At 59.3% G+C, this 26143-nt stretch overlaps 2 protein-coding genes across 5 annotated transcripts; one reads left to right on the top strand and one right to left on the bottom strand.

Moving 5' to 3' along the window:
- Nucleotides 1-1623: 1623 nt before the first annotated feature.
- Nucleotides 1624-18044, bottom strand: IDUA (alpha-L-iduronidase). 3 transcript variants are annotated; one of them, XM_059379028.1, is made up of 14 exons: nt 17732-18041; nt 16824-16964; nt 6733-6818; nt 6478-6585; nt 6100-6195; nt 5805-6007; nt 5527-5706; nt 5213-5429; nt 4656-4868; nt 4453-4574; nt 4247-4372; nt 4098-4174; nt 3615-3715; nt 1624-3462 (listed from the first exon to the last, which is right to left on the bottom strand). In XM_059379028.1, the coding sequence occupies exons 1-14, from the start codon at nt 17884-17886 to the stop codon at nt 3356-3358; spliced, it is 1932 nt and encodes a 643-aa protein (XP_059235011.1). In that variant the 5' UTR covers nt 17887-18041; the 3' UTR covers nt 1624-3355. The 3 variants fall into 3 exon arrangements, with proteins under 3 accessions (XP_059235011.1, XP_059235027.1, XP_059235019.1); XM_059379044.1 differs by lacking the exons at nt 16824-16964; nt 17732-18041 and adding an exon at nt 14548-14636; XM_059379036.1 differs by lacking the exon at nt 1624-3462 and having other exon boundaries at nt 3620-3715; nt 4094-4174; nt 17732-18044.
- On the top strand, nt 7850-16311 carry SLC26A1 (solute carrier family 26 member 1). 2 transcript variants are annotated; one of them, XM_059379062.1, is made up of 3 exons: nt 7850-9947; nt 13208-13826; nt 14506-16311. In XM_059379062.1, exons 2-3 carry the CDS (start codon nt 13236-13238, stop codon nt 16033-16035), a joined length of 2121 nt encoding a protein of 706 aa, XP_059235045.1. In that variant the 5' UTR covers nt 7850-9947; nt 13208-13235; the 3' UTR covers nt 16036-16311. The 2 variants fall into 2 exon arrangements, with proteins under 2 accessions (XP_059235045.1, XP_059235036.1); XM_059379053.1 differs by lacking the exon at nt 7850-9947 and adding an exon at nt 11843-12373.
- Nucleotides 18045-26143: the final 8099 nt, after the last annotated feature.

Here is a 26143-nt window from a genome sequence, read left to right as displayed (position 1 = left end):
CTCTGGCCATGGCTGACACAGCTGACAGTATGTTTCCTGCACAAAACCACATGGTGTGTCTCCTGACATGCAGCTGACCTGGCAAACGCCTCCTTCTCCACCCTCACTGAAGAGCAGAATCTGGAGCAGTGGCCTTCATGTGACGGGGATCAGCATACTCCCAACCCCTTCTCCCAGGCTTAGTAGGGTCCTGGGGCTCTTGTTTCCTTGAGGACATTACACTGACTGGACTGGGTGTGTGCGAGTTGATGAGTGCCTGGGGTGCCTTAGTCCAGCCCATGTTGACCACAGGCTGGAAGATAAGCTGTCAAAAGCCAGGAGCTTTCAGGGAAGTTCTTGGGATCTGATGGAAACATTGGGATGTCCTGTAAAGTAACATCATGCCACCCAGGAGGACAGCCGGTCAGGCCCACGGTGCCTGACACAGCTGCAGCAGAGATGCCTCTGGGACGTGCCAACAGGAGGAACATCTCCGGCCCAGACTCCTAGCCTCCCGGAGTAGGGCTATTTCCTCCTCCATCCAAATCCCCTATCCACTCAACAACGGCTGTGGACTGGCCACTGAGCTCCTGATAAGCTCTAAGCTGACTGACCCACGTGCCCAGCGAGAAGCATGTACGTGCAGTGTTTTGCCCTCAAGAGTGAGTAATGGGGACGGCGTCCAGCTGCTGCGGGAAATGAGCTGTACGAACACGGGGGTCCAGCTCCCCTCTTCCCCAACCAACCCTGGCTTCACAAGGATGCTGGCTGCTAGGAAATGAGAAGCGTGCAGACATGGCTTGGGGCAAATGTGTACATAGACCAGTGTCTCTCAGTGGCCCAAGCTGAGGGCACACCAAGCCCAAGCGTGGTTCTACCAAAGGTAGTATCCAGGAAGGTGACCAGCTGGCCCAACTCCCGAAGACCGGGACAGGAAGCTTGAGGCTAAGGTATGCAGAGAAGCACAGAATGAGAGTGCTATCCCACAGAAACACCTCCATGGACATGTGGGGCATCCCTCACATCTGAGACCAGTAAATAGGCCTCCCTGCCATCCTGGTGACAACTCCTGGAGACCAGGTACAGAGAGGTACAGCAGCAGGGGCAAAGGCTGTGTGCGGGCCAATCACCTGGACATCCCAACTCCCAGAAAGCCCAGCCACAAATCAGCAAAGACCAAAGCTAAGCCGTCCGCATGGTCAGAGAACGGGGACACACCAGAGTCTGGTGACAAGCTGATGATGTGGACATCACAAGCTTGGTGGAGACGGTGCCTTAGCCCCTGGAGGTCTAGGGCTACAGCACGGATGCGTCTCTGGTCATCCTGACTCCCTGCTGACCATCCCAGAGCCACACTCGCCTCTAGAGGGGGACCCGTCCTCCCACCAGGACAACAGCTGTGCACCTGTGCCAGGAATTCATGGCCAAGGGGCAAATGGGGTGGGAGCTGCAGCTTTGCCAAATGCCAGAACACACTGGGCAGAGAGGGGAGCAGCCTCACGGCCTGAGGGACCTCTGCTCAGCGGGTTGGAAGGTCTTGGCATCTACGGAAAGACCTAGTCCACCATGGAACCCAGGCCCCCTCCCGGAAGCTGAAACAGCCCCTTCCACCGTCAGAGTCCCAACGACCACAGAACCAGCAGGTAGAGAAGAGGCTGCTTTACTGCTGGAATGATGGATCCCCACCACCATGGAGAAATGGAGTCTGTACTTATTAGGAGCTGAACTGTAACCCCCCCACCCCCGCAAATTCTTGTGTTGAAGTTCTAATTTCTAGTGCCTCCGCACAGGATTGTATTTGGAGAAGGAGCCTTTAAGGTGAGGAAAATGAGGTCCTGAGAGTGGGCAGTACTCCCACAGGACTGGCATCCCCAGGAGAGGGCAACAGGACACAGAAGGTGGGGAGAAGACCACCGTGGGTGAGCCCAAGCCCGGGAGAAAGGCCTTGGAAGGATCCAGCTGAGCCCACACCTTGATCGCAGACTTCTGGCCTCTGGGCCTCGGAGAGAACACACTTCTGTAGCTGGAGCTTTGGGGTCGGTGGTTTGCTCTACTTTGTCATGACGGCCTGAGCTGGCTGAGACAGGGCTGCGTGACAGGGCAAGAGGAACACACCAGGAAGCCAGGGACCCACCCGGCACCCCCTCTGCTCCCTGTAAACTAATGGCAGTTAGCAGGGAACATAAGGGCTGGGCCCCCCTGGCACTGAGCTCCATGGTACCCACACCGGCAAAGAGGAAAAGGAACAGGGGCTGACTATGGGGTTCAGATGAAGAGTGATCAAGGTGACTTCTCCTACCCGCAATAAGGCACTTGGTGAGACCTTGGTGAGTCCTTGAGTTTTTCATGTGGATGGGCAGCTGGCAGGTTGGGGGAAGCCAGGGAGGGTGAGCAGGCCTGGTCTTCGATCCGCCCTTTCAGACCCACATCACCTCCCCCTGACCAAAGCCCAGGTAGCCCCAGAGGGCAGTAGAGGAGGAGAGTGGGATCAGGGCCTCACACCTCAACTCTTGCTCACAGGGCACCCCAGACTTGCTGCACCCCTGGGCTGAAGGTCTCTGCTCCTCACCAGGTGGCCTCTCCATACCTCTCTGTGTGGACCAGTGAGTGCTCCCTCACCTGCTCTGTGGCCCTGGGGTAGGAGGTAGGAGGCGGAGGGATCCTGGGTCCCACACTTCCCCGTGCAGCATCCCTGCCCACTGTCACTTATCTGTGAAGAGCCCCCAGTGTTCTTCATCTCAACATCCCATCTGTCTCCTTCTGGGCTCAGATATGGAACCAGGATGGCCCCAGGAGCAGGCACAGCTTGCAGCTGACATTGTGGGCCTTTTTTCCTGCTGGCCGTGGTTGGGGTCTGACAACCTGGAAGCCCCACCCCACCTCCCACCATGTGGAGTGCAGGGGTCAGCCTGCCTGGGCCTCAAGAAATAGGTCCTCATCTGGGCTCCAAGCTGACTCCGGCAGGCCCCCTCTCGCTCAGCAGAATGGACATGGGACAGCAATGGAGCCTACTGCACCCAGCAATGAGGCCAAAGGCCCCAGGGAAACAGGAGAGCTATCCTAATGGCAGCCGGACCTCAGTCTCCACGTGCCTGGCCAGCGCCCTGTCCTAGCTCCCTCAGTGGGAGAACACTCTGAAGAGGAGGGACTTGGGGAAGGCCCTGCTCTAGCCAGGTTCCAAGTGTACCCTGGGCCTGGCCACAAAGGGTAACCCCAAGACTGACCAGTGGAAAGGCACTGTAAGGGGATGAGCAAGAGGACAGGAGAGGACAGATAGAGCCGATGGATGGGCCACTGGTGGTCCAACCCATCTCAGCTCCCGGCCCCCCAGGCTGCGGAGTCAGCACAGGTTCACAGTCACCGGGTGGGGAGGGCTTCATAGGGCAGGGACTTCCACGTAGTGCACAGGGTTTGAGAAAGGGCCTGGTCGGGCCCAGTAGTCCACGGCTCGAACCCGGTAGAAGCCAGAGGTGACGGCGGTGTCTGAGGGCACAAACACATCCGTGTGCTCTTGAGTGATAGCCCCCAGGACCCGCCCCAAACTCCCAGAGCTCCCTGGAGCCCACCCCACGGGACACTGTGCCAAGGCCCAGAAGTGGGGCAGCTGAGGCCAGGGCACAGGGCCACAGGCACACCTGGGCTGAACACAAAGAGGTTGAAGGTCGACGGCTTGCTGCTGACAGGGGCGTACATCTCACCATCCGTGGAGAACTGGATCTCATAGGTCCACAGGCACCTGAGGGGACCAGTCAGAACCAGGGCTGGCGTCCTGGTGCAGTGGAGTATAAGGCAGATTCACAGCCCCTTCTCTGACCCTTCCCCGGGTGCCTGGCCCTCCTCCTGCAATGAGGACAGGCCACATTGATGAAGAGAGGGGACTGGAACCCAGATGCCACCTGCCAATGTTCCCTGCAGGGCCAGGGACCAATGTCTTGGCCATTTCTGTGTCTGTGAGAACAGCGGGAGCAGTGGTATGACAGGCAGAGGTGGGGACCAGTTGGAGAACCAGAGTGGAGTGACCACATGGGCACTGCAGCCTCAAGAAACTGGGCATAGACAGGGACAAGCAGCTCCTCAGGGTGGGTATTAGGGGAGTGGGAGTGAGTGCACTCACGCACTTGGAGCCCACGTGCTCATCCGACCAGACCAAAAGCACCTGCCCACTGGTCAAAGGCAGGGCACGGAGCCGGGTCACCTGCAGGGAGAGAGGATCCATGACTGGGGGGTTGGAGGGGCCTGCGAGGCGGGGCAGGAAGGGGCTACTTGCCTGGCCTGGTGGCTTCTCAGGGCGCGCGCACACGTGCACCAGCAGGAGCGAGGGCAGCTGGAGCTCCGGGCGAAGGGTCAGGCGGCCGCTGGCAGGGAAGAGCTGTGGCGCCACAGCCACCGGGTCCTGGGGACAGGAACTGGTGGTACTCTGGGCCTTGGGATCGCAACAGCCGCCCTGCCCCATCCTGCGCCCTGCCCGCCGACCTCAGCTGCGCGCATGCGCCGGAACTCCTCTGTGGAGGGGAAGACCGGCTGGCCGAGACGCTGCCACTCGCCATGTGGACTGCAGAGCTCGTTGTCCAAGTACAGCGTGACGTAGACAAGCCCTGTGGAGCCAGATGCTGGAGCCACGCCCCACCGGGCCGGCCCACCAGAGCCTCGCCCCGTCCCCCAGGACCTCAGCTCACCCGGGCCTGGGGGCACCCCGCTCAGGCGCAGGGTCAGGGCGACGCTGCGGTTGGCGTGGGTGCGTGTGTCGTCACTTGCATAGATCAGCACCGTGGCGCGCCAGGCATCAAGGGGGCCACTGGGTCTGTGGGCGCTGGCTAGCACACCCACTGTGTGGTTGCTGTCCAGCACGGTCCCGGCTTGCGACACCTCAGCCCAGAGCTGCTCGCGGTCTACAGGGCCGGGGTGGGGTGGTTGCTAGGCAGAAGTCGCGGCCTCCCAGGGCTGCCCTCCAGGGCCTGGCTTCCCACCATTCATTGCCCGCCAGTAGGGGTCCAGCCCCAGGAGGGCCACAGTGACCCACTGAGCTGGGGAAGCGGGGTGGTGAGGGGCAGGAAACTCCCCATCCTCCCCCATCCCCAGCAGGGCACATACATCGGTGTTTCCCCTGCCTGAGGGCCTTTGCACAAGCCACTAGGGCCCTACTGAGCCTGGGTCCTGGCCCCACCCAGGGTGCCCCCGGCGGCCTCCTCTGTCCCCAGTCTGGGCTGGCGCCGGGTAAAGGAAGGGGCGATACCCAGCAGGGCCAGCAGCGCCATGGCAGTGAGCACCGGCTTGCGCAGGAGCTGCACGTGTGGCGGCCGCGTGTTGTTGACCTGGAAACGCGCAGTGAGCGTGCGCTGCGTGAAGTAGTGCGGGTGGTAACTCAAGAAGGCGTTGTCGTTGCTCAGGAGCGCATAGCGCATGGCCGAGCTGGTGTTGGCCAGCAGCAGGTTCTGGTGCTGCGCGATGACCTGCGGGCATCCAGGTGGCAGCGCTCTTCCAGGCGCCCAAACCCCGGTTCCCCCAAAGGAACGTGGCCCAGGGGGTAGGTCCTGGGGGCTGGCCTACCTTTACCACCATGGCCGCATAGGTCACGTCAGCCCTCCAAGGCTGCGGCAGGGACCAGCCCACCAGCGGGTCTGCCTCATCGTTGTAAATGGGGGTGTCAGCAAACTTGGGGAAGAGCTGTTTTATCTGTTGCACCGTGGCCTTCTCCTGCTCCAGGATGTAGATGGAGCTGCCGGCACCCTGCGGGAATCAGCCTCAGGACCACTGGGCTGAAGACCAGGTGGGGCTGCAGCTGGCCGGGGTCCCTGTCTAGCGGAGGGGCAGGGGCGGTACTATACCTTTTTGTGGAGGGAGATGTAGTCCAGCCGCACACCCGACTCCCCCGTGAAGAAGTTGGTGCCGTTGTGACAGTGCCCCAGGAGGCCCCAGCAGAGCGGGGATCGAGGCCAGGGGTGGAAGGAGTCCCCGGGGCCGCCGAGGCGCAGAGCAGGGCTGGCAGCCCGCAGACCCTCGGAGCAGGCGTCGTAGTAGTTCAGGAAGCCTGGGCCAGAGGGAACTTGAGTCCATCCCCTGGTGCCTGAGGGGCTGCTCCCGCCCCTTCTCCACTCACAGGACCTCAGAGCCGCCACCCACCTTGCATGGTCATGGACACGTTGTCAAAGTCGTGGTGGTCTGGCTCATTCCATGTCTCGAAATTCCACTTGGAAACATGTGAGAGTCCATACCGACCTGCAGAGTGTCCCCACTGTCACACATGCTTCCCCCTGCCCTGTGTGGGGAATGCCAAGCCTATCCCAACTCACAGGAAGTCTGCCTATGGCTGGACACTTGGCTATGACAAGGCTATCCAAACCCATATGAGCCCACTGCACCCTGCCTGGCCTCCTTCCCCATCAGGAGACCCTGGCTCAGGGCTCATGAGAGAGAAGACCAAGGAGGTGGCCCAGGTGGTATGGGAGAGCCTGACCAGGAACGCCCACCCTCTCCCTCCAGGGCCTGTGCCCTGCCCACCAATGTATCTCCTGGCCACGAGAGAGACCAGCTCCTTCCACTCAAACACCTGCTTCTTGTCCTCGAAGTTGGTGAAGCGTTTGGAGGGGCTGCCCATCAGCTCAAAGCCTGCAACACAGAAGGTGGCGGTCCGGCCGGGGGCCCCAGCTGCCCGTACAGAGGCCAATCCTCTGCATATAACCAGCGAGGACTCAGAGGGGTCAGGTCATGGGGAGGGGACAGGACTAGAGTGCCGAGGGCGGGGCTGCTGCTTACCTGGGAGGAGCTGGTTCTCCCTGAGAAGATCCAGGTACCGATCCAGATGGGTGAAGTTGTAGCTCAGACCTTGCCCAGCTGATCCCCTGTGGAAAAACAGTGAATGTCAGGCCAGAGGACAGTGGGATCTGGGCTGAAACTGTCGCCACATTCAAGCATGTAGGGAGCCTGCAAGGTGCCACACAGGTCTCAGATCCAGACTCCTCAGTCGGTCCCACCCCTTGGAAAACACCAATGATGGCAGCCTAGCAGTCATTCACAGCCTAGTATGAACCAGTGTGCCTGTACTGGAAGCCTACCCCCAAGCCTTCAGGAGCTCAGAACAGCTTTGGGCTCAGGTGTGGCATGGGGCAGGCAGGCCTTTTGGGAAGGGTACAATAGAATGGAGTACAGGAGAACAAGTCACCCTACAGACAGCTGACTATGGAGTGGGGAGCCATGAAACAGGGCAGGACCTGGGGGACGCCACACCTTGCTTCTTGGCATCTCCTGGAGGCCAGGGCTCCAGATTTGTCTCAAGAGTATTCCTCTTCCCTCCCACACTCAGAAAAGGAAGAAGGGCAGCCTTCCCACCCTACTTCATTCATCCCAGACTGTGGCCCAAATTCTTCCAGGTTCACATTCTGGGAGGAGATAGAAATCATCAGGCAACTATTTGAATCTTTAAGAGCACATCAGATGTACCCTGAAGGGGAAGGGCCAGGGAGCAAAGGATCAGGCAGGGAGGGCCTCTCTGAGGTCATGTCTAAGACCTACCAAGTAGTGAGACAAAGCGAGCAACAGGAATGCTGGGGAAACAGCCAGGGCAGCATGTGCAATGGCCCTGAGGTTGGAGCAAACTCATAGTGATCGAACAGCAGAAAACATGGGAGTGGACCTGGGACACAATAGGGTGCAGGCTGTGACAGGGTCACAGAAGGCCTTGTTCCCAAGGTGAGGATGGGCCCCTGACTCAGAGTGAAATGGGGAGCCCTGTCAGAGATCCAGCGAGAAAAGTGCCATGACTTTGTTTTGAAAACTTTTTTTTTTAAAGATTTTATTTATTTATTTATTTGACAGACAGAGATCACAAGTAGGGAGAGAAGCAGGGGGGGGGGGGGGGGAAGCAGGCTCCCTGATGAGCAGAGAGCCCGATGCGGGGCTCAATCCCAGGACCCTGAGATCATGATCTGAGCTGAAGGCAGAGGGTTTAACCCGCTGAGTCACTCAGGTGCCCCTGAAAACTTTTTTTCAACAGTTTTAGGTTTATAGCAAAACTGAGAGGGAGGCAGAGAGACTTCCCATTTTCCCTCTGCTTGCACGTGGGCTCAGCCTTCCCTGTGAACCATGTCCGCACCTAGTGGTATATCCCTTATGGTGGACCAGCCTCCACGGACACACCACCATCACCCAGAGTCCACAGATGACATCAGGGTGCTCCTCGGGGGCGCATGTTCTGTGGATCTGGACGAGGGCATCAGGGCAGGTGCCCACCACCACAGTATCACCTAGAGTTGCTTCCCGGCCCCCACATGCCCCGTGCTCCCCCTGTCCGCCTTCCTCCTCCCAGCCCCCGACAACCACAGATCTAACAACTGGCCCCATAGTTTTCCCTTTTGCCATGATGTTTGGAAAGGTCCCCCGAGAACAGTGCAGCACCAGTACTGGGTGGTGGCCACAAGGCAGCAGAAAGGAGCTGGAGCAGATGGGCTTACAAGGTAGAAGGGACAACCTGCGGATGAGTGGAGTGGGTCTCACACAGCCCCTCACACTTCACCTGAGCAGCTTGGCCAGTAGGGGTACAGGTGGTCTCTGAGGGTGGACCCGGCATTGAGGGCTGAGGGAGGAAACTGGTGGCCTTGCAGTCAGGCACAGGCAAGGCCCCAGGGCGGAAGGAGTCGTGCAGGGGTACGTGGCCCAAGCTGAGGGGCACTGCCTCCGGAGGAGCATAGGCAGGTGGTCCGGCAGGCCTCTCAGGGCTCCCCCTAAGAACATGCCTGGTCCCTTCACGGTCTGTCCCAGGAAAGAAGGCGGCTGGGGGTGGGAGGGCCTGCAGTGCGCCCTCTTGTGGCCACTGGGGAGAAGGGTGAGGTCACGGAAAATCTGGGTCCTGGGCAGCTTTCATCTGTCCAGCTCTCCATCCCACACCACAGTCTGGCCCACAGTCATCTCCCTGGGCACAGTGAGGACATGGATAAGTCAACACCTCTCCTCTACGTTCTTCTCTCTCCCACGCCTCGCTTTGTACAGGGTCAAGGCTGAGTCTGGGCCGGGGCTTCAAAGCCCACACCGGGACCAGGGCAAGCCACAACACATGTGGGCCTCCTGCTCCTCCCAGGCCCGGTACTCTGCTTTCTCTGGCTGGCCCTTCTGTGCAGGGCTGCGTCCTCCCACTCCTGAGGCCCAGCAGGACAAGCCTCTGGGCAGTGGGACTCACCTCCCTCACCTGTTCCCCTCCCATCCAAAGGTCAGGACTGGTAGCAAAGAAAACTAACAAGCAGTTGGGTAAAAATTAAATGTGCACAGCAGACGGTTCCAAAGTCCCACTGCTGTGGGGGGTGGGTGGGCAGAGGTGATGGGGTGACCAAAGGGAAAGTTAGGACATGTGCAGGGGCTCCAGGCTCTCCCTCTAGCCCCTGGAGGCAATGACCCCAGCCTGCACACATTGGGCGCCCAGCAGGCCTCAGACATGTGCTGCCATGTGTGGTGTCTTGGGCCAATGAGGTACCACGGGGGAGCCCCAACACAGAGGCATCCCCAGCCTGTCACCCTGGGTGGGTAGGAGCATACCCTGGCCCGGCCAGCCCTCACAGCTAAGGATACCCTGCGGGCCAAAACACCCCTCCCCAGGGCCAAAAAACCCACCTCAGAGTGACCCCCCAGCCAAGGAACCCCAGGGAGCAGTCCTTGGGCTCCACAGTGGGTGTCTGGGTCCCCCCTGCGCCTGGGCCCTTCAGAGTGAGGAGCTGAGACCTCAATCAGGGAGGCGGCTGAGCGGTGAGGTGAAGTGCACACAGGCCTGGGTCTCCACTGACCAGCCTGCATTCTGCGGCCCGGGTCCGAACCTGGACGGGAGGCCTCGGCTCCTGGCACGTGGGCCACGGCTGCCGCGGATGCACAAAGGGCTCATTCACGCTCGCCGGCGGAGGTCGGGCTGCACTGAGCAGCACCCCCAACCACTGCGGGGTGGGGGCGCCTGAGCGCCTGCGCCAGAGGACAGTGCGGCGACCCGCCCGGTGAGTGTTCGGGTGAGAGCGGACCGGCCGCGGCCGCGCGTGCTATGCGGTGGGGGTCGCGCACGGAGGGGACGTGGGCGAAGACGTGGGGCGCGCGCTCCCGGAGCAGGAGGGCGGGGCCGTGCGCGCTCAGAGCGGGAGTGGTGTAGGGGCACGCAGCCGGCTAATGGACCCGCCCCCTGAGGGAGCTCGCAGCCTCTGTCTGAGCGTGGGGCTAGGAGGGTGTCGGGCTAAGGGCGGGCGGGAGAGGCCGGTGCTCTCCATCTTCCCAGCCAGCACCGGGGGAAACGCGGGTCTGGTCCTCGGAGCCGTGGAAGCAAAACGCGCTGCAGACCCGGCCCCTTTGCACTCAGAGTCGGGATGCAATGTCTCCTTTCCAAATAAGCGTACTTGACGATTTAAAACCGAAATTTAAAGACAAATACTAAGGAAATAACCATGTGGCTTAGGGCTGGGCAGACTCCCCCAGAGGGGGGTTCCAGGAGGGCGAACCCCAAGGCCCCTGTCCGGGAGAAGTCTGCAGCTCCGTGGGCCGGCGGAGTGAGGGGGTGTGGGCCTCAGGAGCCCCTCTGACAAGCAAGTGCCAGGAATAGGTACCTATGTGCGGGGCCAGACCACAGGTGCCCATCACCAGCCTCAATGCAGAGAAGCTGGGGAAGGGCACGTTGGGGGCAGGGGGAGGGGGTCCTGCAAACCTCTCAAAGGTCAGATGTGACCTCAACTGCTACTCCTTCACCTGATTTAGACGCCCAGCCCCAGCAGAATGTGAGCCCAATCCCGGCCAGCAGGGGGAGGGGAGCGGGCAAGGCTGGCTCCCTGCTGCAGCTGACAGGGTGGAGGCTCTGGGTGGGCCCACTGCCCACTGAGCCCCTCCCAGAAGCAGCTTTGCCTGCCCTGCATCTCACCCCTGGTGCTTTCCCACCCAGAGCCTCCAGAAACCCCTGCCTAACTCAGGAAGGGCCCCTTCCCATGCTAGGTCCCCACCCCGAGGAACCCCTCTCCTCCAGCAGCACCCAGGCCCCCTCGCCCAGCACGCACACGCTATCCCTGGCTGCCACTGCTCTGGGCACCAAAGAGTCGTTTCGGACACACAACCCCAGGGAGTTCTCTCACTGGCCCCCTGCCAGTACTGGGGCAGGAGATAAGGTAGATGCCCCCCTCAGAAAGCTACCCTCCCCTCTGCACCCCAAGGTGTGCCTGATGACCCCAGGAAAGGGCCTGAGGCTCTCCTGCTCTGGGCAAACAGCTCCCCACCAGAGATCACGTGGGTCCTGGGCTGGACGTCCGGGGTGGGGGGAGAGGGAGACCCTAGGTGTGTCCTGGAGGGACGGGAGAGCACTAGCGGCTATGGGGCCAGGGCAGCCCAGTGGGATGGACCCCTTTGCACACATAATCCTTCAAGATCTCAGTGATGGAATTTCACCTCAGTTATTCGGTATAAAGGTGGGGGACCTGAGACCGCAACAGTCCTCGTACGGTTTCTGAGGCACGAGGGTAACCATCTAAAGCCATCACGTGCCTTCCCCCAAGCCCTGGCCCATGCCGGGCACCTGTCAGTCATGCAGGTGCTCAGACCACCCCATCCCCTCCCAGCAAGAGGGCACCCCTCCTGAGTAGTGTATCTTGGTGCCTGCTGGCCCTCCAGCAATCCACACGCGTGCATGCACAAAAACCTCACACCCGCCTTCCACACAAGGACATGGAACAGAGGCTGAGGATACAGCTGCCCAGGGCCACCCTGGCCAGCGCTCCAGCTCAGACTAGATCTGTCCCTCCTTACAACATGAAGGGTAACCAGGGACAGGATAAAGAGCTCGTCCCTCCCCCAGGGTCCCTCCCCCTCCTCGCCTACCCCTGGGTAGTTGTGGCGAGGACAGTAAAAGGCCCCAGAGCTGAAGGGTCCCTTGGGGCCTGTGTCCCGGGGGACTTCCGCCTCCCCCAAGGACCCCAGCATCCAAGCACCCTGCCCCAGGCACTAGGCACCCTCGCCCACCGTGTCCCGCACCTGGGCCAGCGCGGGGAGGCTGGGAGCTTATCAGGAGGCCCCGTACAATTGTTTGTGAACCTCTGATTACAGTGCAAGTCCCTGGATTAGCCGACAGGTAACACCGGTCTGGGGGAAACCCATGACTCAGCAATTTTGGGGGTAAATAATTTAACTGCAAGTCCAGCTGCCCAGGCAGTCAGATGGTCACCACAGAGCACTGCCCCCGGCGGGCACGACATCTGCCACGGCTGGGCTCCTGGCTCCAGCTCCACACTCGAATCCTGCTGCCCACACCCCTCCCACCCCCCACTGGCCAACAGAAGCCAGAGGGCTCTGGAGGCCCAGCCGGCCGGCTCACTCCAGCCCCAGTGCCTCGCTACCCTCCAGGCCAGCTGCCTCGCTACCCTCCAGTCCCCCAAGCCTGTGAGGGGCTCCTCAGGTAAGACCATCCAGGGCCCTGCTGTGGAACTGTGAAATCCCTGAGGCGACCAAAGAAGCCAGCTCCCTGGGGGAAGGGAGTGTGGGACCGGTTTCAGGTCTCCTCTGTGGACCCGCAGGCACAAGGCAGATACCACTGAAGCAGTCCCCTCCCACACACCCGAACCTTGGGGGCCGTGTACTGAGGTCTTCCCAGGAAGGAAACCCACTCAGCGTCCCTCTGGAGTTCAGGGGGCTCTGGCTCCCCGAACCTCCCGCCATACAGTCCTCCACACCCCGGGGAGATGCCAGGCCCTGTGTTGTGGGCCAGGGGTGGGAAGGCAAGAGCAGGCCGGGCCCTGGAAGGCCCACTGTCCTTGGGACACAAGGGACAGTCCCACACTTTTGTTCACGGTACACCTGTGTGATCTGAAGAGTATTATTACACCCTGGGCAAGGAGACCCCACAATTCTGGGGGATGAGGCAGAGGACAGAGACCAGTCACCCCAACCTCCCTACCCCCTGGCCCCCACTGAGATCACCCTCCCAAAGCCATCCCAGGAATTCTGGCACAGAGACTGGGGTGGCCAGCGCTGGCTGGCCCAGCACAGATTTGGGGTCCCAGGATCTCCAAGGTTTAACAGGGCCTCAGGAGGTCTCCCTCCTCTGAGCCCATGGTACAGAGGTGATGGAAGGGCTGCCAAAGGGGACCATGGTGGTTTGGATGGGTGACAGAGGGACCACTGCCTGCCTGGGGAAGTGGACGGGAAGCAGGGGAGCTGGGTTTGGCCATGCATAGGTCTGGGGCTCTGTGCTGCCCTCTGACCCCAGCAGTGACACACGCGTCCATTGCAGGTTCCCCTGAGGAGTGTGGCGGGCCAGAATGGAAGTGTCTGCGGAGGGCGCGCCGCAGGGCACGGGGCCAGTGCTGGTGCGCCGGCGGTCCCCAAGGTCCCTGGGCCTGCGTGAGATGCTCAAAGCCAGGCTGTGGCGCAGCTGCACGTGCAGCACGCAGAGGGCCTGGACGCTGGTGCAGGACCTGCTCCCCGCCACCCGCTGGCTGCGCCAGTACCACCCGCGGGAGGCCCTGGTGGGTGATGTTATGTCCGGGCTGGTCATTGGCATCATCCTGGTGCCCCAGGCCATCGCCTACTCGCTGTTGGCAGGGCTGCAGCCCATCTACAGCCTGTACACGTCCTTCTTCGCGAACCTCATCTATTTCCTCATGGGCACCTCGCACCACGTCTCCGTGGGCATCTTCAGCTTGCTCTGCCTCATGGTGGGCCAGGTGGTGGACCGCGAGCTCCTGCTGGCTGGCTTCGGGCCTGCCCAGGAGGGGCCCGGGCCTGGGGACAACAGCAGCACCATCAACACCTCGGCTGCTGTGGCGGGACTCAGGCCGCAGGACTGTGACCAGGACTGCTACGCCATCCGCGTTGCCACTGCCCTTACGCTGGTGGCTGGCATCTACCAGGTGAGGGGCCGCCCAGGTGGGGGTTCTACAGAGTGAGGTGCAAGCCCCTTGGGTGCTTACCACCTACTCGGAGGGCCAAGCCCAGGGCAGTGTAGAGTCGGGGCCTCGGAGGACAGTGGGTTTAACCAGCAAGGACAGGACAGAGCTAACAGAGGTGGGCACGGGATAGCACCCCAGGATGGGGGCACCCAAGGCTCTGAGGATGCCCAGGAAAAGGGACCCTGTCTGGCGAGCTGTGGCCTAGACAGGAAGAGTCGGCTAGAGCTGCGGACTGGCCTGACTGGCTCACATAGCTCCCTGGGTTTCCTGTCTCCACTGGGACCCCGAGGGACTGCCTCTCTTCCCGCAGCTTCCCCATGCCCTCAGCTCTCCTGGACCAGGCCTGTCCTGTCCACCCCCAATGTCACACCCTGCCAGGGGCCCCAGGTCTCCCAGGACGGGGGCAGTGTCCCACGCAGGACAGGGGAAAGGAGCTGCTTGCTGCTGCCTGGAGGTGGCACATGGAAGAGGACCAGCAATGAGCACACGAGGCTGCAAGTGCTCCTCCAGCGTCTGCTGTGCTCGTGTGCACACGCACATGCAGGGGACTCCACACACAGTCCGCTTAGGAGACAGGCAATGGCAGTGAAGGGGTGAGGGGCTCTGGGCTTCCACCACACTCACTCCACCCTGTCCGCAGGTACTCCTGGGCATGCTCCGGCTAGGCTTCGTGTCCGCCTACCTGTCTCAGCCGCTGCTTGATGGCTTTGCCATGGGGGCCTCGGTGACGATCCTGACCTCCCAGCTGAAGCACCTGCTAGGCGTGCGGATCCCACGACACCAAGGGCTGGGCATGGTGGTCAGCACGTGGCTGAGCCTGGTACGCGGCGCTGGGCAGGCCAACCTGTGCGACGTGGTCACCAGTGCCACGTGCTTAGCCGTGCTGCTGGCTGGCAAGGAGCTCTCTGAGCGCTGCCAGCGCCGCCTGAAGGTGCCCCTGCCCACGGAGCTAGTGGTCATCGTGGCGGCCACGATGGTGTCCCATTTTGGGCAGCTCCATGAACGCTTCGGCTCCAGCGTGGCTGGTGATATCCCTACGGGCTTTGTGGCCCCACGGGTGCCAGACCCGGGGCTGATGTGGCGCGTAGTGCTGGACGCAGTGCCACTGGCCCTTGTGGGCTCCGCCTTCTCCATCTCTCTGGCGGAGATGTTTGCCCGGAGCCATGGCTACTCCGTGAGGGCCAACCAGGAGCTCCTGGCCGTGGGCTGCTGCAACGTGCTGCCAGCCTTCTTTCACTGCTACGTCACCAGCGCCGCACTGTCTAAGACCCTGGTGAAGACGGCCACTGGCTGCCGCACACAGCTGTCCAGCGTGGTCAGTGCCGCTGTGGTGCTGCTGGTGCTGCTGGCGCTGGCGCCGCTCTTCCGGGACCTGCAGCGGTGCGTGCTGGCCTGTGTCATCGTTGTCAGCCTGCGTGGCGCCTTGCGCAAGGTCAGGGACGTCCCGCAGCTGTGGCGGCTCAGCCCGGCTGACGCACTGGTCTGGGTGGCCACCGCGGCCACCTGTGCGCTGGTCAGCGTCGAGGTGGGGCTGCTGGCCGGCATCCTCCTGTCCCTGCTCAGCCTGGCTGGCCGTACCCAGCGCCCGCGCGCCGCCCTGCTCGCTCAGATTGGGGACTCTGGCTTCTATGAGGACGCGGCGGAGTTCGAGGGCCTGGTCCCCGAGCCTGGGGTGAGGATATTCCGCTTTGCAGGGCCGCTCTACTACGCTAACAAGGATTTCTTTCTTCGGTCCCTCTCCAGCCTCACGGGGCTAGACGCGGGGCGTGCGGCCACCAGGAAGAAGGAGCGGGGCCTGGAGGCCAGGGTCAGTGAGGGAGACCCTGTCGAGGGCATGGACCTGGGCCCAGAGACCAGCACGGCGGCCCTGGTATCCACGGCAGCTGGATTCCACGCTGTGGTCATCGACTGTGCACCCCTGCTCTTCCTGGATGCAGCCGGTGTGGCCACGCTACGGGACCTGCGCCGAGACTATGCAGCCCTGGGCGTCATGCTGCTCCTAGCCTGCTGCAGCCCCTTGGTGCGGGACACCCTGAGGAGAGGCGGCTTCCTTGGGGAGGACCAGGGTGACCTGACTGAGGACGGGCAGCTCTTCCACAGCGTGCATAGTGCCGTGCAGAGGGCCCGAGCCCGCCACAGGGTGCCAGCAGCCACGGACTCCACCCTCTAGCAGAGCCTCCATTCTGCCCCAGGAGCCCTCCTCAGATATACGCACACCATTGGTCAACGACATCAGTTGCCACAACTCCTCCAAGACTGATGCTGTGCCCCTCTGCCCTGGAGGGAACACACAGAGGCCCCTGACACTTAAACATCCAAGAGCGACTCCCTTGAAACAAACCGCCCCAGTGCCAGCCCGGACCACAGGTTGAGCATCCAGGGCCCTGCAGGGTTGCTTTGACGCTGGGTGTCACGGTCTTATTTGAACAAGGTCCCCGACGCAATCATGACGCCTCCAAGGTGCCAACAGGATACTGGTCCCTTGCCCCGCCCAGTCCCAGTCCCAGTCCCACTGGGTGAGAGGTGGCAGCTCTGGCCAGGGGCAAGAAGGTCTCTATGTCTCTCGAAGTCTTCCAAACACACACCCAAGTGTTCTTTTGTGCCACGCCTTGGCTGGGTGGAGCCCTGCAGGGCCAAAGGGGAGGGGGTGTGACCAACACAACTTCAGCCCAGCCCCTGGGCAGTCTTCCTGCAAAGCCTGACTGGCCAGCGCACCGCACAAGGTCTGTGGGTGCATGGGCGCTAGGCCAGCCACAAAGCTGGTGCAGTGGGACACCCACCTGCCCCCGAGCCTCTTAGTGATGTCCAGCGGGTTGCCAGCTGTGCCCAACCCAGGAGCCACCCAGCACCCACCACAGCCCCCAGACTGCACGGCCCGCACACCCGGACAGAGTCCTCCTCTTGGCCTCAGTCTTCACCTCCATAAAGGGGGCTCTGCCAGCTGTCCCCATCACTCACCTGGCTGTGATGAGCTCCAGCAGCCAGTGGGTCCGGACCTGCTCAATGCCACCATGAGGGACAGCACCCACATAGGCCAAGTTAAGCTGCTGGTCCCAGCTGAGGTCATACTGGTCAGCCTGGCTGTGAGGAAGTGGGGGGCTGGGGACAGAAAAAGGGGGATGTGGCATGAGTCCCATGGACAGGCCCAGGCTTGCCCAGGACACCCGTCTCCAGCAGCTGGACAGAAAGTGCCTGTCAGTGAATGTTACTGTCCCTGATGTAATAAAATGACCCCTCACACCAGGAATGTCAGGAAGTCTCATGTTTATGGAAAGCAGGGGCTCCCTGAGGGGAGAGGACCACATCCCAGTACCCTGCTCCTTCCCTTTCAGTCAGGTGCTCTCAGCCAGAAGCAGGCCACAGAGGGGGTGGGAGCCATAGGGAGGTGGGAGACAGGGGCAGGTCTGAGACATAGCAGGGTGGGAGACAGGTCCCTTCGTAGGGATGTGTGACGTCACTGTGGCTGCCCCCTCAGGAGGGTCCTGGTCTGCTGCCTCTCCTGCGCTCCACCTGCCCCAGGTGGCCAGCAGGCAAACTCAGGGCCTGTCCAGAGGCCTCTGGCACCCACTCAGAAAACCCTTCTTGGCATCCAAAACACTGCCTGGAGCCCGCGGACAGAGAAAACTCTGGGTCTGACTGACGGGGGACCCTGAGGGTAAGGAGTAAACCAGCCAGCGGCGGGCTACCGCCCGGGCAGCTGTCCTCCCATCAGAGCGCCTAAGGTGGGCCCAGAGCGCGAGAGGGAAAGGGTCTCTCCAATGCAACCAGGGGGACCCAGAGCGTGTCCCGGGTTCAGGAGGAGCGCGCGGCGGGATGGAGGCGAGATGGGCCTCTAGGGCCTCGGTTTCCTCGCACGGAGCGCTCACCAGAAGCCGGTGCTCCTCCAGAAGGGCCGCAGGGGCCGCAGAGCGCGGGCCGCGTCCACGAGCACGAGGTGCGGGGCCTCTGCCAGGGCCCTGGGCGTGGCCAGCAGCGCGGCCAGCAGCGTGAGCAGGGGGGGGCGGGAGCGCGGTGCCCGCATGGTCGGGTGGGCGCGGGGGCGCGGGGGCGCACGGTCGCCGCAGGCCCAGCGGGTCGTCTGTGCTCTGGGAGCCGAGGGCTGCGCGGCGCCTACCCGTTCCACCTCCGGGTCGCACGCCACGTGACTGCCGCGGCGAGTTCTCGGAACCCGGGCGGGGCGGGCCTGGCAAGAGGCGGGGCCGGCCTGGCAAGAGGCGGGGCCGGCGAGGGGGCGGGGATTGGGGGTGGTCCCCATCGTGGGTCGCGGCCCCTTCCCAGCCCTGGGGCCTTCTCTGCTGAAGTGCGGCTGTGCGCCGACGCGTCCCGCAGGAGCGCTGCGCCGTCCCGGGGCCCGAGCGAGCTCTTTTCTGATTCGCGCTTCAGAGGGTTGCTCCGGAGACTGGCAGGGAAGTAGCCGAATGCGCGGGTCAGGCGGCCACTTGATGGCTCTGACCTGCGATGGCTGGATGGTGGTCGGACGGGGGCACGTTCGGAAGATGAGCGCTAGATCTCCAGTGGATGGGATGCGGGGGGGGGGGGGGGGGGCGGGGGGGGGGGGCCGGGGGGGGGGGGGGGGGGGGAGTCAAAGGAGAGCCCGTGCAGGGTGGGCTTGGCTCAGGGAAGTGACAAGGATCAGGTGTGGTCAGGGCGCAGGCCGGCTGGGAGAAACCGAATGGACCTTGCTGACAGCTGGGTGGCCCGGCCTGGCTGTGCTCATCCTTACACTCCACGTGCAGGCGCACGCGTGGCAAACGCCGTGGCTTCCACAGTTGGACCTGTCCCCACACTGTAAGCTGGCTCCTGCCGCCCTCCTGTGGGAAGCCCCAGAACCCCTCCCTGGAGGCCACCTACGGACCAGCCCCTCATGCTGGCGACAGAGCAGTGTCTGCAGAGGTAAGAGTGTGGGGCTGGCTAGCACTACTGGAAGATCCCCAGCCACAGGGGGGGGGGGCCGGCAGGGGGGGGGGGGGGGGGCACAAAGACCGCTGCCCAGGCACATGGCTGTGAAGGGCTGAAGCCAAAGGCCAAGGAAGCATTTTCAGAGCTCACTGATTTTTCAACAGAAGCTACAGAAACTAGTACACAGTGAGAGGAAACTCACTCCTGGAAACACACAACTGGGGAGCTAGAATTCTGAACCCAGCAAGAAGTTTACTTCAAAAGAAAAGGTCAGATAAAGACTTTGCGGAGAAATGAACTCTGGAGACACTGGTTGCCACTGGCCCTCACCTGAGGAGATGGTAACTGGGGCCCTCGAAGCAGAATGACCCCCACAGCCCAGAGCTTCAGGAACAGTGTGTTGTATATAAACCTAATGAAAAATGCTTTCTAAAACCAGAACAGAATGTCTTCTGGGACTTAAATACCCCAGGGAATTGAAACGCATGACAATAGCACAGAAGTTGTGAGCAGAATAATTGTAGTGTGATTGGCTGGCCCACAGCCAGACCCTGGGCCTCATCCCAGGACCTCTGAGTGTGACCTTTCATGGTGAAGGGACTTGCAGGTGAGATTAAGTGAAGGATCTTGAGATGAGGAGATAATCCTGGATGATCCCAACGGGGCCTGTATGTCATCTTTGCATCCTTGTAGGGGGAGGCAGAGGAAGACTTGACAAGGGAGTGGCTGCATAAAGACCTCAGAAGAGAGGTGTACTGTGTACTGAGGCTTTGTTCAGACCAGGTACAGTAAGACACACACACAGGGAGATGATTGCAATGAAGAAAGAAGTTCATATTCACGGATATGAGGAGACAGAAGGCTGGGCACTTGGGCCACGGCCACACAGGAACACCAAAAGTGGGGAGAGATCAGCAGAGAGCCTCATGGCAAGTTTGCATTACACAGAGGCTGAACACATCTCCCCTTCAGGACAGGGAAGGACAGAGAAATCTTTTCAGGTTGGTGTAGGTGAGAGTTGGGCAAAGGGCCCTTAATTAGGGGAGCTTAAGGCCTGAGGCAAGATAAGCACTCATCTTGGGGTCCATTCATTGAAATGGGATATGACGAGGAATTGTTTAACAGGATCATTATGTCCCTCAGTGAAACCAGTTCTGTGGAACCTCTCAGAAATATCGCAGTTTCAAGTGACATGTGTCTTGGTTACTTGTTTCTAACTCCAAAAGGTAAGGATGTCTTGGTCACGACTCGTATTGTGGTTTTCCTGTATCTGGACGCATGTGTGATTTCAAGTTACATTTTTGGCATCTGTGAGTCAAGAGAGTCCCAGTGTTCTCTACTCTGAAGGGGACAGTTCTTACGCAGTGGTCTGACAGTGTGGCATCAGTGTGAAGATGGGCCATTGTTGCCCAGAGGACCCACTGCTCAGGCACCTGTATGAAGTTTGGCTAAAGTGCTGGCCTTGGGTCCTGTCCATGTTCGGGGATGTCCTGGCAGTAGGACTCCAGTGGTGTTGGTCACACATGGTGGCTAGTGGTGCTGTTTACATGGTCTGCCTGCTCCTGAGCCTCCAAGTCCCAAGGGGCTCCCAGGCAGCCAGCAGCCTGGGGAGGAATGTGTGGCCAGTGGGACCCAACAGAACTCAAAGCTATTGGACCTCTGTGTCCTAATGAGTGTGTCCCAGGAATCCCCTTGGAGGAAGGCACCATGTTGGAGAGAGGTGGCTGCGTCAGGAACTTGTATGGGGGTTGGTGCTGTGGTGCAGCTCTGGGCAGCCGGGAATGCAGCACTGTATCCCCTCAGGTGTGGAAGTAGTCGCTGCAGATAGGCTGTCGAAACAAGCCAGAATCGGACATTTCAGCCCATCAGTACGAGCAAATGTTTACTGGTTGGGTAACAATCTGAATGGTGCTGGGTACTAGGTGTGTGGCCCCTGATGGGCGGGACCACATCATGGAGGGGGCGGCCGGGGGGCGGTTCTGGTAATCCACCACTAGTTGCTCCTAATGTTTCCAGGTGAAAGAACACACAAGATCAGGCCTGTATCTTCTCCCCTCTTTTTCTTTTTTTTTTTCTTTCTGGTTTTAGGGTTTTCACTCCTGCCTCTGGTGGATAGGAGGAAACTAGGAGGGAAGGGTCTGCAGGAGCCTTCCTAGGATGGCTCCAACCCAGCAGCATCCCTTCCCCTTGTTTCTTCTCTTAAGGCAGGATCTCTTTTCCCTCTTAAACAAAATCAGGACTGTATCTTCTCCCCTCTTTTTTTTTTTTTTTTTTTTGTTTTTTCCCCTCCCCTGCCTGTATTTGCTTATTTTCTTCCTTCTTGATGCTCTGGCATCTGGGGCCTTGGTCCCAGAGAGTGTGCTCCTCCAAGGGCTACATGGTTCCTAGAGAGAGCCCACACCCCGAAGCCACGCTTCATTTCTCTTACATGCCAGGCCAACACCCCCCTTGCCCCAGATCATGCCAAGGCCAGATAATGGACACTAGGAACAGCCTAGGGACAGCACTATAGCCCAGGCCTGCCAAAATTATTCAAATTGCCCGATCCCAAACTTACTCCCTGTGCCTGCTGCTCACCCTTTCCTTCCTATGAAAACCTCAATAAAGGCTCTGGGCTACATTCCCTTTGCTCCCCTCTGCTTTCTGACTCCAACTGGTGCTTCGCCCTGTGGCCCTGCGTGGTGTGGGGTACCTGATTCTCTTGAGAAATGTAAGTAATAAATTATTCTTCCAAAGGCAGGTGTTTGCATTTCTGTCACCTTAGCCTATCTGATTAAAACGAATCTCAGGAATAGGGGGCCTGGGTGGCTCAGTCGGTGAAGCGCCTACCTTGGCCTCAGGTCATGAACTCCGGGTCCCGGAATTGAACCCTGTGTCAGGGGTCCCTGCTCGGTGGGGAGTCTGCTTCTCCCTCTGACCCAGCTCATGCTCACTCCCTCAAATAAACAAAATCTTTTTAAAATAAGATTTTATTTATTTATTTGACACAGAGAGAGAGATCACAAGCAGGCTGAGAGGCAGGCAGAGAGAGAGGAAGAAGCAGGCTCCCTGTTGAGCAGGGAGCCTGATGTGGAGCTCTATCCCAGGACCCTGAGACCATGACCTGAGCCGAAGGCAGAGGCTTAACCCACTGAGCCACGCAGGCACCCCCAAATAAGCAAAATCTTTTTTTTTTTTTAATCCTGGGTACCCAGTTTAAAGATGCTGTGCTTTGTTGGTGGAAGAAAGGGTCATGAGCACCGGACTGCAAAGAACACAGCTCCAGAAGGTAGAGAAAGCCATCAGGAGGCCTCTAAAGGGAGCGTGTCCTGCTCACACCTTGAGCACATGCAAGGCCTTCTGCTCTTGGATCAGGGCTGTCGAACCCAGTGGAGAAGAGACCCTGTGGCCCTGGCCAGAGATGGACATGGATTCCCACGGGGCCTTAGTCATATGATCAGATGGCTTTGTCAACTTCACTAAAGGAAGATGGTAGGACCACAGCAGTTCCCACACTGCCTCAGGCTCCCTCTGTCACACTTCCCCTCTTCTGGGTGGTTCTGGGGAGGTGGGGAAGCCTTTTCTGGATCTGCCCAAGGGGAAGCTGAGTGGTGGAAACATCAGCTTGGGTTTACTGGACTGTATGCACATGGTTCCTGGTCACTTCTTTGTGAACTTAATGCCAGACACCCTGGCACAGAGGACAGCTTCCAGGAACAGCCGTGGCAACTAACCAAAAGGAGTGAAATCACATGAACTTTTGGAACAGGATTAAACATTCTGCCGATTTAACAGGAAATGCTGACATCAGCAAGATAATGGAGAACCCTGAGAGCCAATGTGACAAGGACATGACGTAAGAGGGTTCATGAGATCCGTAAGGGCATTTGAGATTAGTCACAGCACGAGAAAATGAAGTGCCCTAGACTTTCCAGCTTATAAACGAAACGAATTTGTCAAAGTTCTCTCCAAATCTGAGGGCAGTCTTAGCTAGATAGGAGTTATGAGTAATGAAAGCCCAAGCGAGGACTTTGGTGAACTAGCAGCCATGAAGGGTTGAAGCCATGAAAGGTTGTTTTCAATCAACCTTGTTAGAGACGCTAAGTTCTTTTTCTCTTTTCTCCCTGAAAATAATATTGAAAAAATTATAAGAAGAGACAATAAGGGGCCAATAAGGGGCTCAGTGGGTTAAAGCCTCTGCCTTCAGCTTGGGTCATGGTCTCAGGATCCTGGGATCGAGCCCCACATCAGGCTCTCTGCTCATCAGGGAGCCTGCTTCCTCCTCTCTCTCTGCCTGCCTCTCTGCCTACTTGTGATCTCCGTCTGTCAAATAAATAAACAAAATCTTTAAAAAAAAAAAAAAAGGAGACAATAAAAAAATGTAGATGAAAAATTTATCCTAGTGGCGTATCATGCAGCTATGAATAAAAATTATGGTATTTTCTGGATTTTGTGGTGTTTCTGGTGTTGGTCAGTTTTTAAGAATATTATGATTTCCTTTCTCTTTTTGAATACATTTGTATCTAATTCTATGATGACTTGCATTCTTTCTTAAAGAGAGAGGCTGTGGGTTGCCTAGATGGGATGCTGCATCACCCACACTGCCAAGATAGGCCTGGCAGCCTCGGGAGATGGAACTGCGAACCCAGCAGCATCTCTGTGGCCTCAGGGCCTACAGCCTCTTGAACAGGATGCAAAGGCCCTCCCCAGCAAGGAAAGACTGATCAGTTGGATGAGATGAAGCCTTAAGAAGGCCTGTTCACCCAGAGCCACAGGAGAGTGACAGGACCGTCCTGATGTGGAGGAGGCGGTGCTGACCCAGGAAGCTTCAGTATTCATGGATCTTGGAATTGTGAATTCATCTGCTCACTAAACCCTTTGTAAGCCCACAGTGTCCATGGTCATTCGGGGATGTGGCCAGAGCAGCGAGGACAGAGCGGGACCCGATGTCCCCAGCAGAGACAGGAGGAGGCAGCGCCCTACTTTCTCGGTTTGGCTCATCCTGGAAACCAGTCTCCTTCCTGTCTGTTGTCTGTCTAGTACCTCATGTCCCGCATTTTCGTGCTTTTGGCTGTGACTCCATGGCTGAAAATGCGCCCCCCAACCCCCAGGTGGTGCTGGAGTTCCACCCAGGGGTCCACATGCCAGAGGCTGCGGTGGGCCCACGGAGGAAACCATGGGTGGGGCGGGTTTTGTTTAGGCTTGAGGCGTGGCGATGCTGGCCACTGGTTTCTTGATGAGCCAACAGCAGAGTCGGTAAGGTGACTTCAGACAGAAGCTGCATGACACACGGTTCTGTTGTGACCAGTGGCTTCCAGGAAGCCGACCCTACCTTCCCCCAGGAGCCCAGACTGTGTGTTCATGGCTCCAGAGTGCAGCAGCCATGGACGGCGAGAATGGACTGTTGTTGACAAAACAATAATCTCTAGAGCTTGAAAACTACAAATCAATAAAGACAAGATGCTCACTAGAAAAATGATGGAGTCACGAACAAATGGGGCCTTACGAGCTGAGCTGTGGGTGGCAGGTGGATCTGCGATAAGGGTCTGGTGACTGCCTTGTCTCCAAGGGACAGAAGTGGAAACCACACCACAACCTCCCAGAAAGGCTGCAACTCTGAGACCATTAGTTGTTCACGCGAGTGCACGGAAGGAAATTTCCTACGTTACCAGTGGACATACACATTTTTATTTTTGTGTGTGGGTCTATTTTTCTTTGGGATTATCTTCTAGAGGTGGTCACAGCATGTCCTATGGCCCGGCAAGGTTTCTCCAGTGGATGCGTGTACACACGGACCAGAGCTCCTGGAAGCATGTTTCCTAACAACCGAAGTCTGGCTCCAGCACACAAGCATGTCCACAGCAGAGAGAAGCCGTGGTGCGGCTGCTAACATACACTGAGCATGCTCCAGGAGCAAAGGGACCCACCCACAGTACTCAGAGCAGAGCGCAGGCGTCAGAGGCCCCCAGTTAACAATGCCTAGCTGGCTGGTTTCCATGTGAGTCTGCCAGGCTCCTTGTAACCGAGTACCATGAGCCGAGGGGCTTGGACAACAGGCAAGGATTCTGTCACTGATTCATGTATTGAAACTCTACCCCTGTGGATGGTGTTTGGAGGTGGGGCCTTTGGGGGTCAAGAGCACAGGATGGGGTTAGTGCCCTTGTGAAAAGGGACACCAGATAGCTTGTTCTCTCTGTCTCTCTGCTGCTGTGTGAGGAGCCAAGCGAGAAGGCCCATCTGCAAATGAAGATGAGTCCCCCACCAGAACGTGACTGAGAGCCACTCCGACCTCAGACTTGCGGCCTCCAGAACTTTGAGAAGTACACGTTGTTCAAGGCCCCCAGCCTGTGGCTGGCTTGTGTTGTGTTGGGGCGCCTGAGCTTACTGAGACTTCCAGGGGAGAGAAGGGGAGGGGCACGGCCTGTAGACCCAAAGCTCTCTGTGGGAACATGGACATGGAGTGGGCCACCCAGATCCTCGAACAGCGCCATGCTCCAGGCACAGATGTTTTCAGCCGTCAGCTAGAAGCTGCTAGCCATTCTGGTAGGGGTCCTGAGAAGTTCGCGGAAGGTTTGACAGCAGTGTGTCTGCCATTTCTGTCGGCACACCCTCTGTTTCCCGATGCTTGGATGTTTTCCTGCTGCCCACAGCCCAGCTCCCTCCATCCATGCCTGGCAGTAAGACATTAAGTGGCTTGGTTCTTATTTTTCAGTTTGTTGTCTGTCAGCCCCAGAACTCAGCTCCAGAAGGGCAGACATGCCAGCCCAATCAATGCTCTGGGTGCGCAGTGAGTGGTTTCCAGACAGTAAAGAACCGTCCTGGGAATGACAGTGCAAGTCCTCCCGCCTTCTCAGGACCCTGTCTCCTGCAGAAACAGCTTGTCTCTCTCCCTCTGCTGTCCACACCTGGAATCCCCCTCAGCAAAACAAGGCACTGCAACCCTCCCTGTCTCTCACTCCCTCAGGCCCTCCCAGCAGGCCCAACACACTTCCAGGGCATTGCCTTCCTGGCCTTTTGGTCATCGCCCCCCACCCCAACTCTGGACATTATTCTCCCCTGGTTGCATCCCCCACCTGGTTTTTCTCCTCCTCTGGGACCCTGGGACTTTACCCTTCTCCACCCCTACAGCAGCCAGCCTCTCTCTGCAGCCCTGCTTGTCCCTTCTGGGTCCCCCAAGAACACCCTTGGCCCATGATGCCCATTTTGGCCACATGAACGGCAATCTGCTTTCAGGCCCACAGAAGGAGGGGCCCTGGAGTGATTTCTGGCAGGCAATGGGGTCAGGGTGACCTTTGTGGGCACATCCCCCACACATCCCCAGCACCGCCTGGACAAAACAAAGCTGTGTGCGCTGTGGTTGTCCCTTCCTAAAGCCAGACATCTCTGCAGGGCTGGCTGGC

Source organism: Mustela nigripes, chromosome 1 (assembly GCF_022355385.1).
Source record: "Mustela nigripes isolate SB6536 chromosome 1, MUSNIG.SB6536, whole genome shotgun sequence".
In the NCBI taxonomy this organism is placed as follows: Eukaryota; Metazoa; Chordata; class Mammalia; order Carnivora; family Mustelidae; genus Mustela; species Mustela nigripes.
This window is presented reverse-complemented; position numbering and strand designations above follow the sequence as displayed.

Coding starts and splice junctions, on each gene's coding strand:
- SLC26A1 (XM_059379062.1), top strand. CDS start 13,236: ATGGAAGTGTCTGCGGAGGGCGCGCCGCAGGGCACGGGGCCAGTGCTG. Junction 13,827..14,505: donor TGGTGGCTGGCATCTACCAG/GTGAGGGGCCGC, acceptor CCCTGTCCGCAG/GTACTCCTGGGCATGCTCCG.
- IDUA (XM_059379028.1), bottom strand. CDS start 17,886: ATGCGGGCACCGCGCTCCCGCCCCCCCCTGCTCACGCTGCTGGCCGCG. Junction 6,196..6,477: donor CGTGGCCAGGAGATACATTG/GTGGGCAGGGCA, acceptor GACACTCTGCAG/GTCGGTATGGACTCTCACAT. Junction 5,707..5,804: donor ACATCTCCCTCCACAAAAAG/GTATAGTACCGC, acceptor TGATTCCCGCAG/GGTGCCGGCAGCTCCATCTA.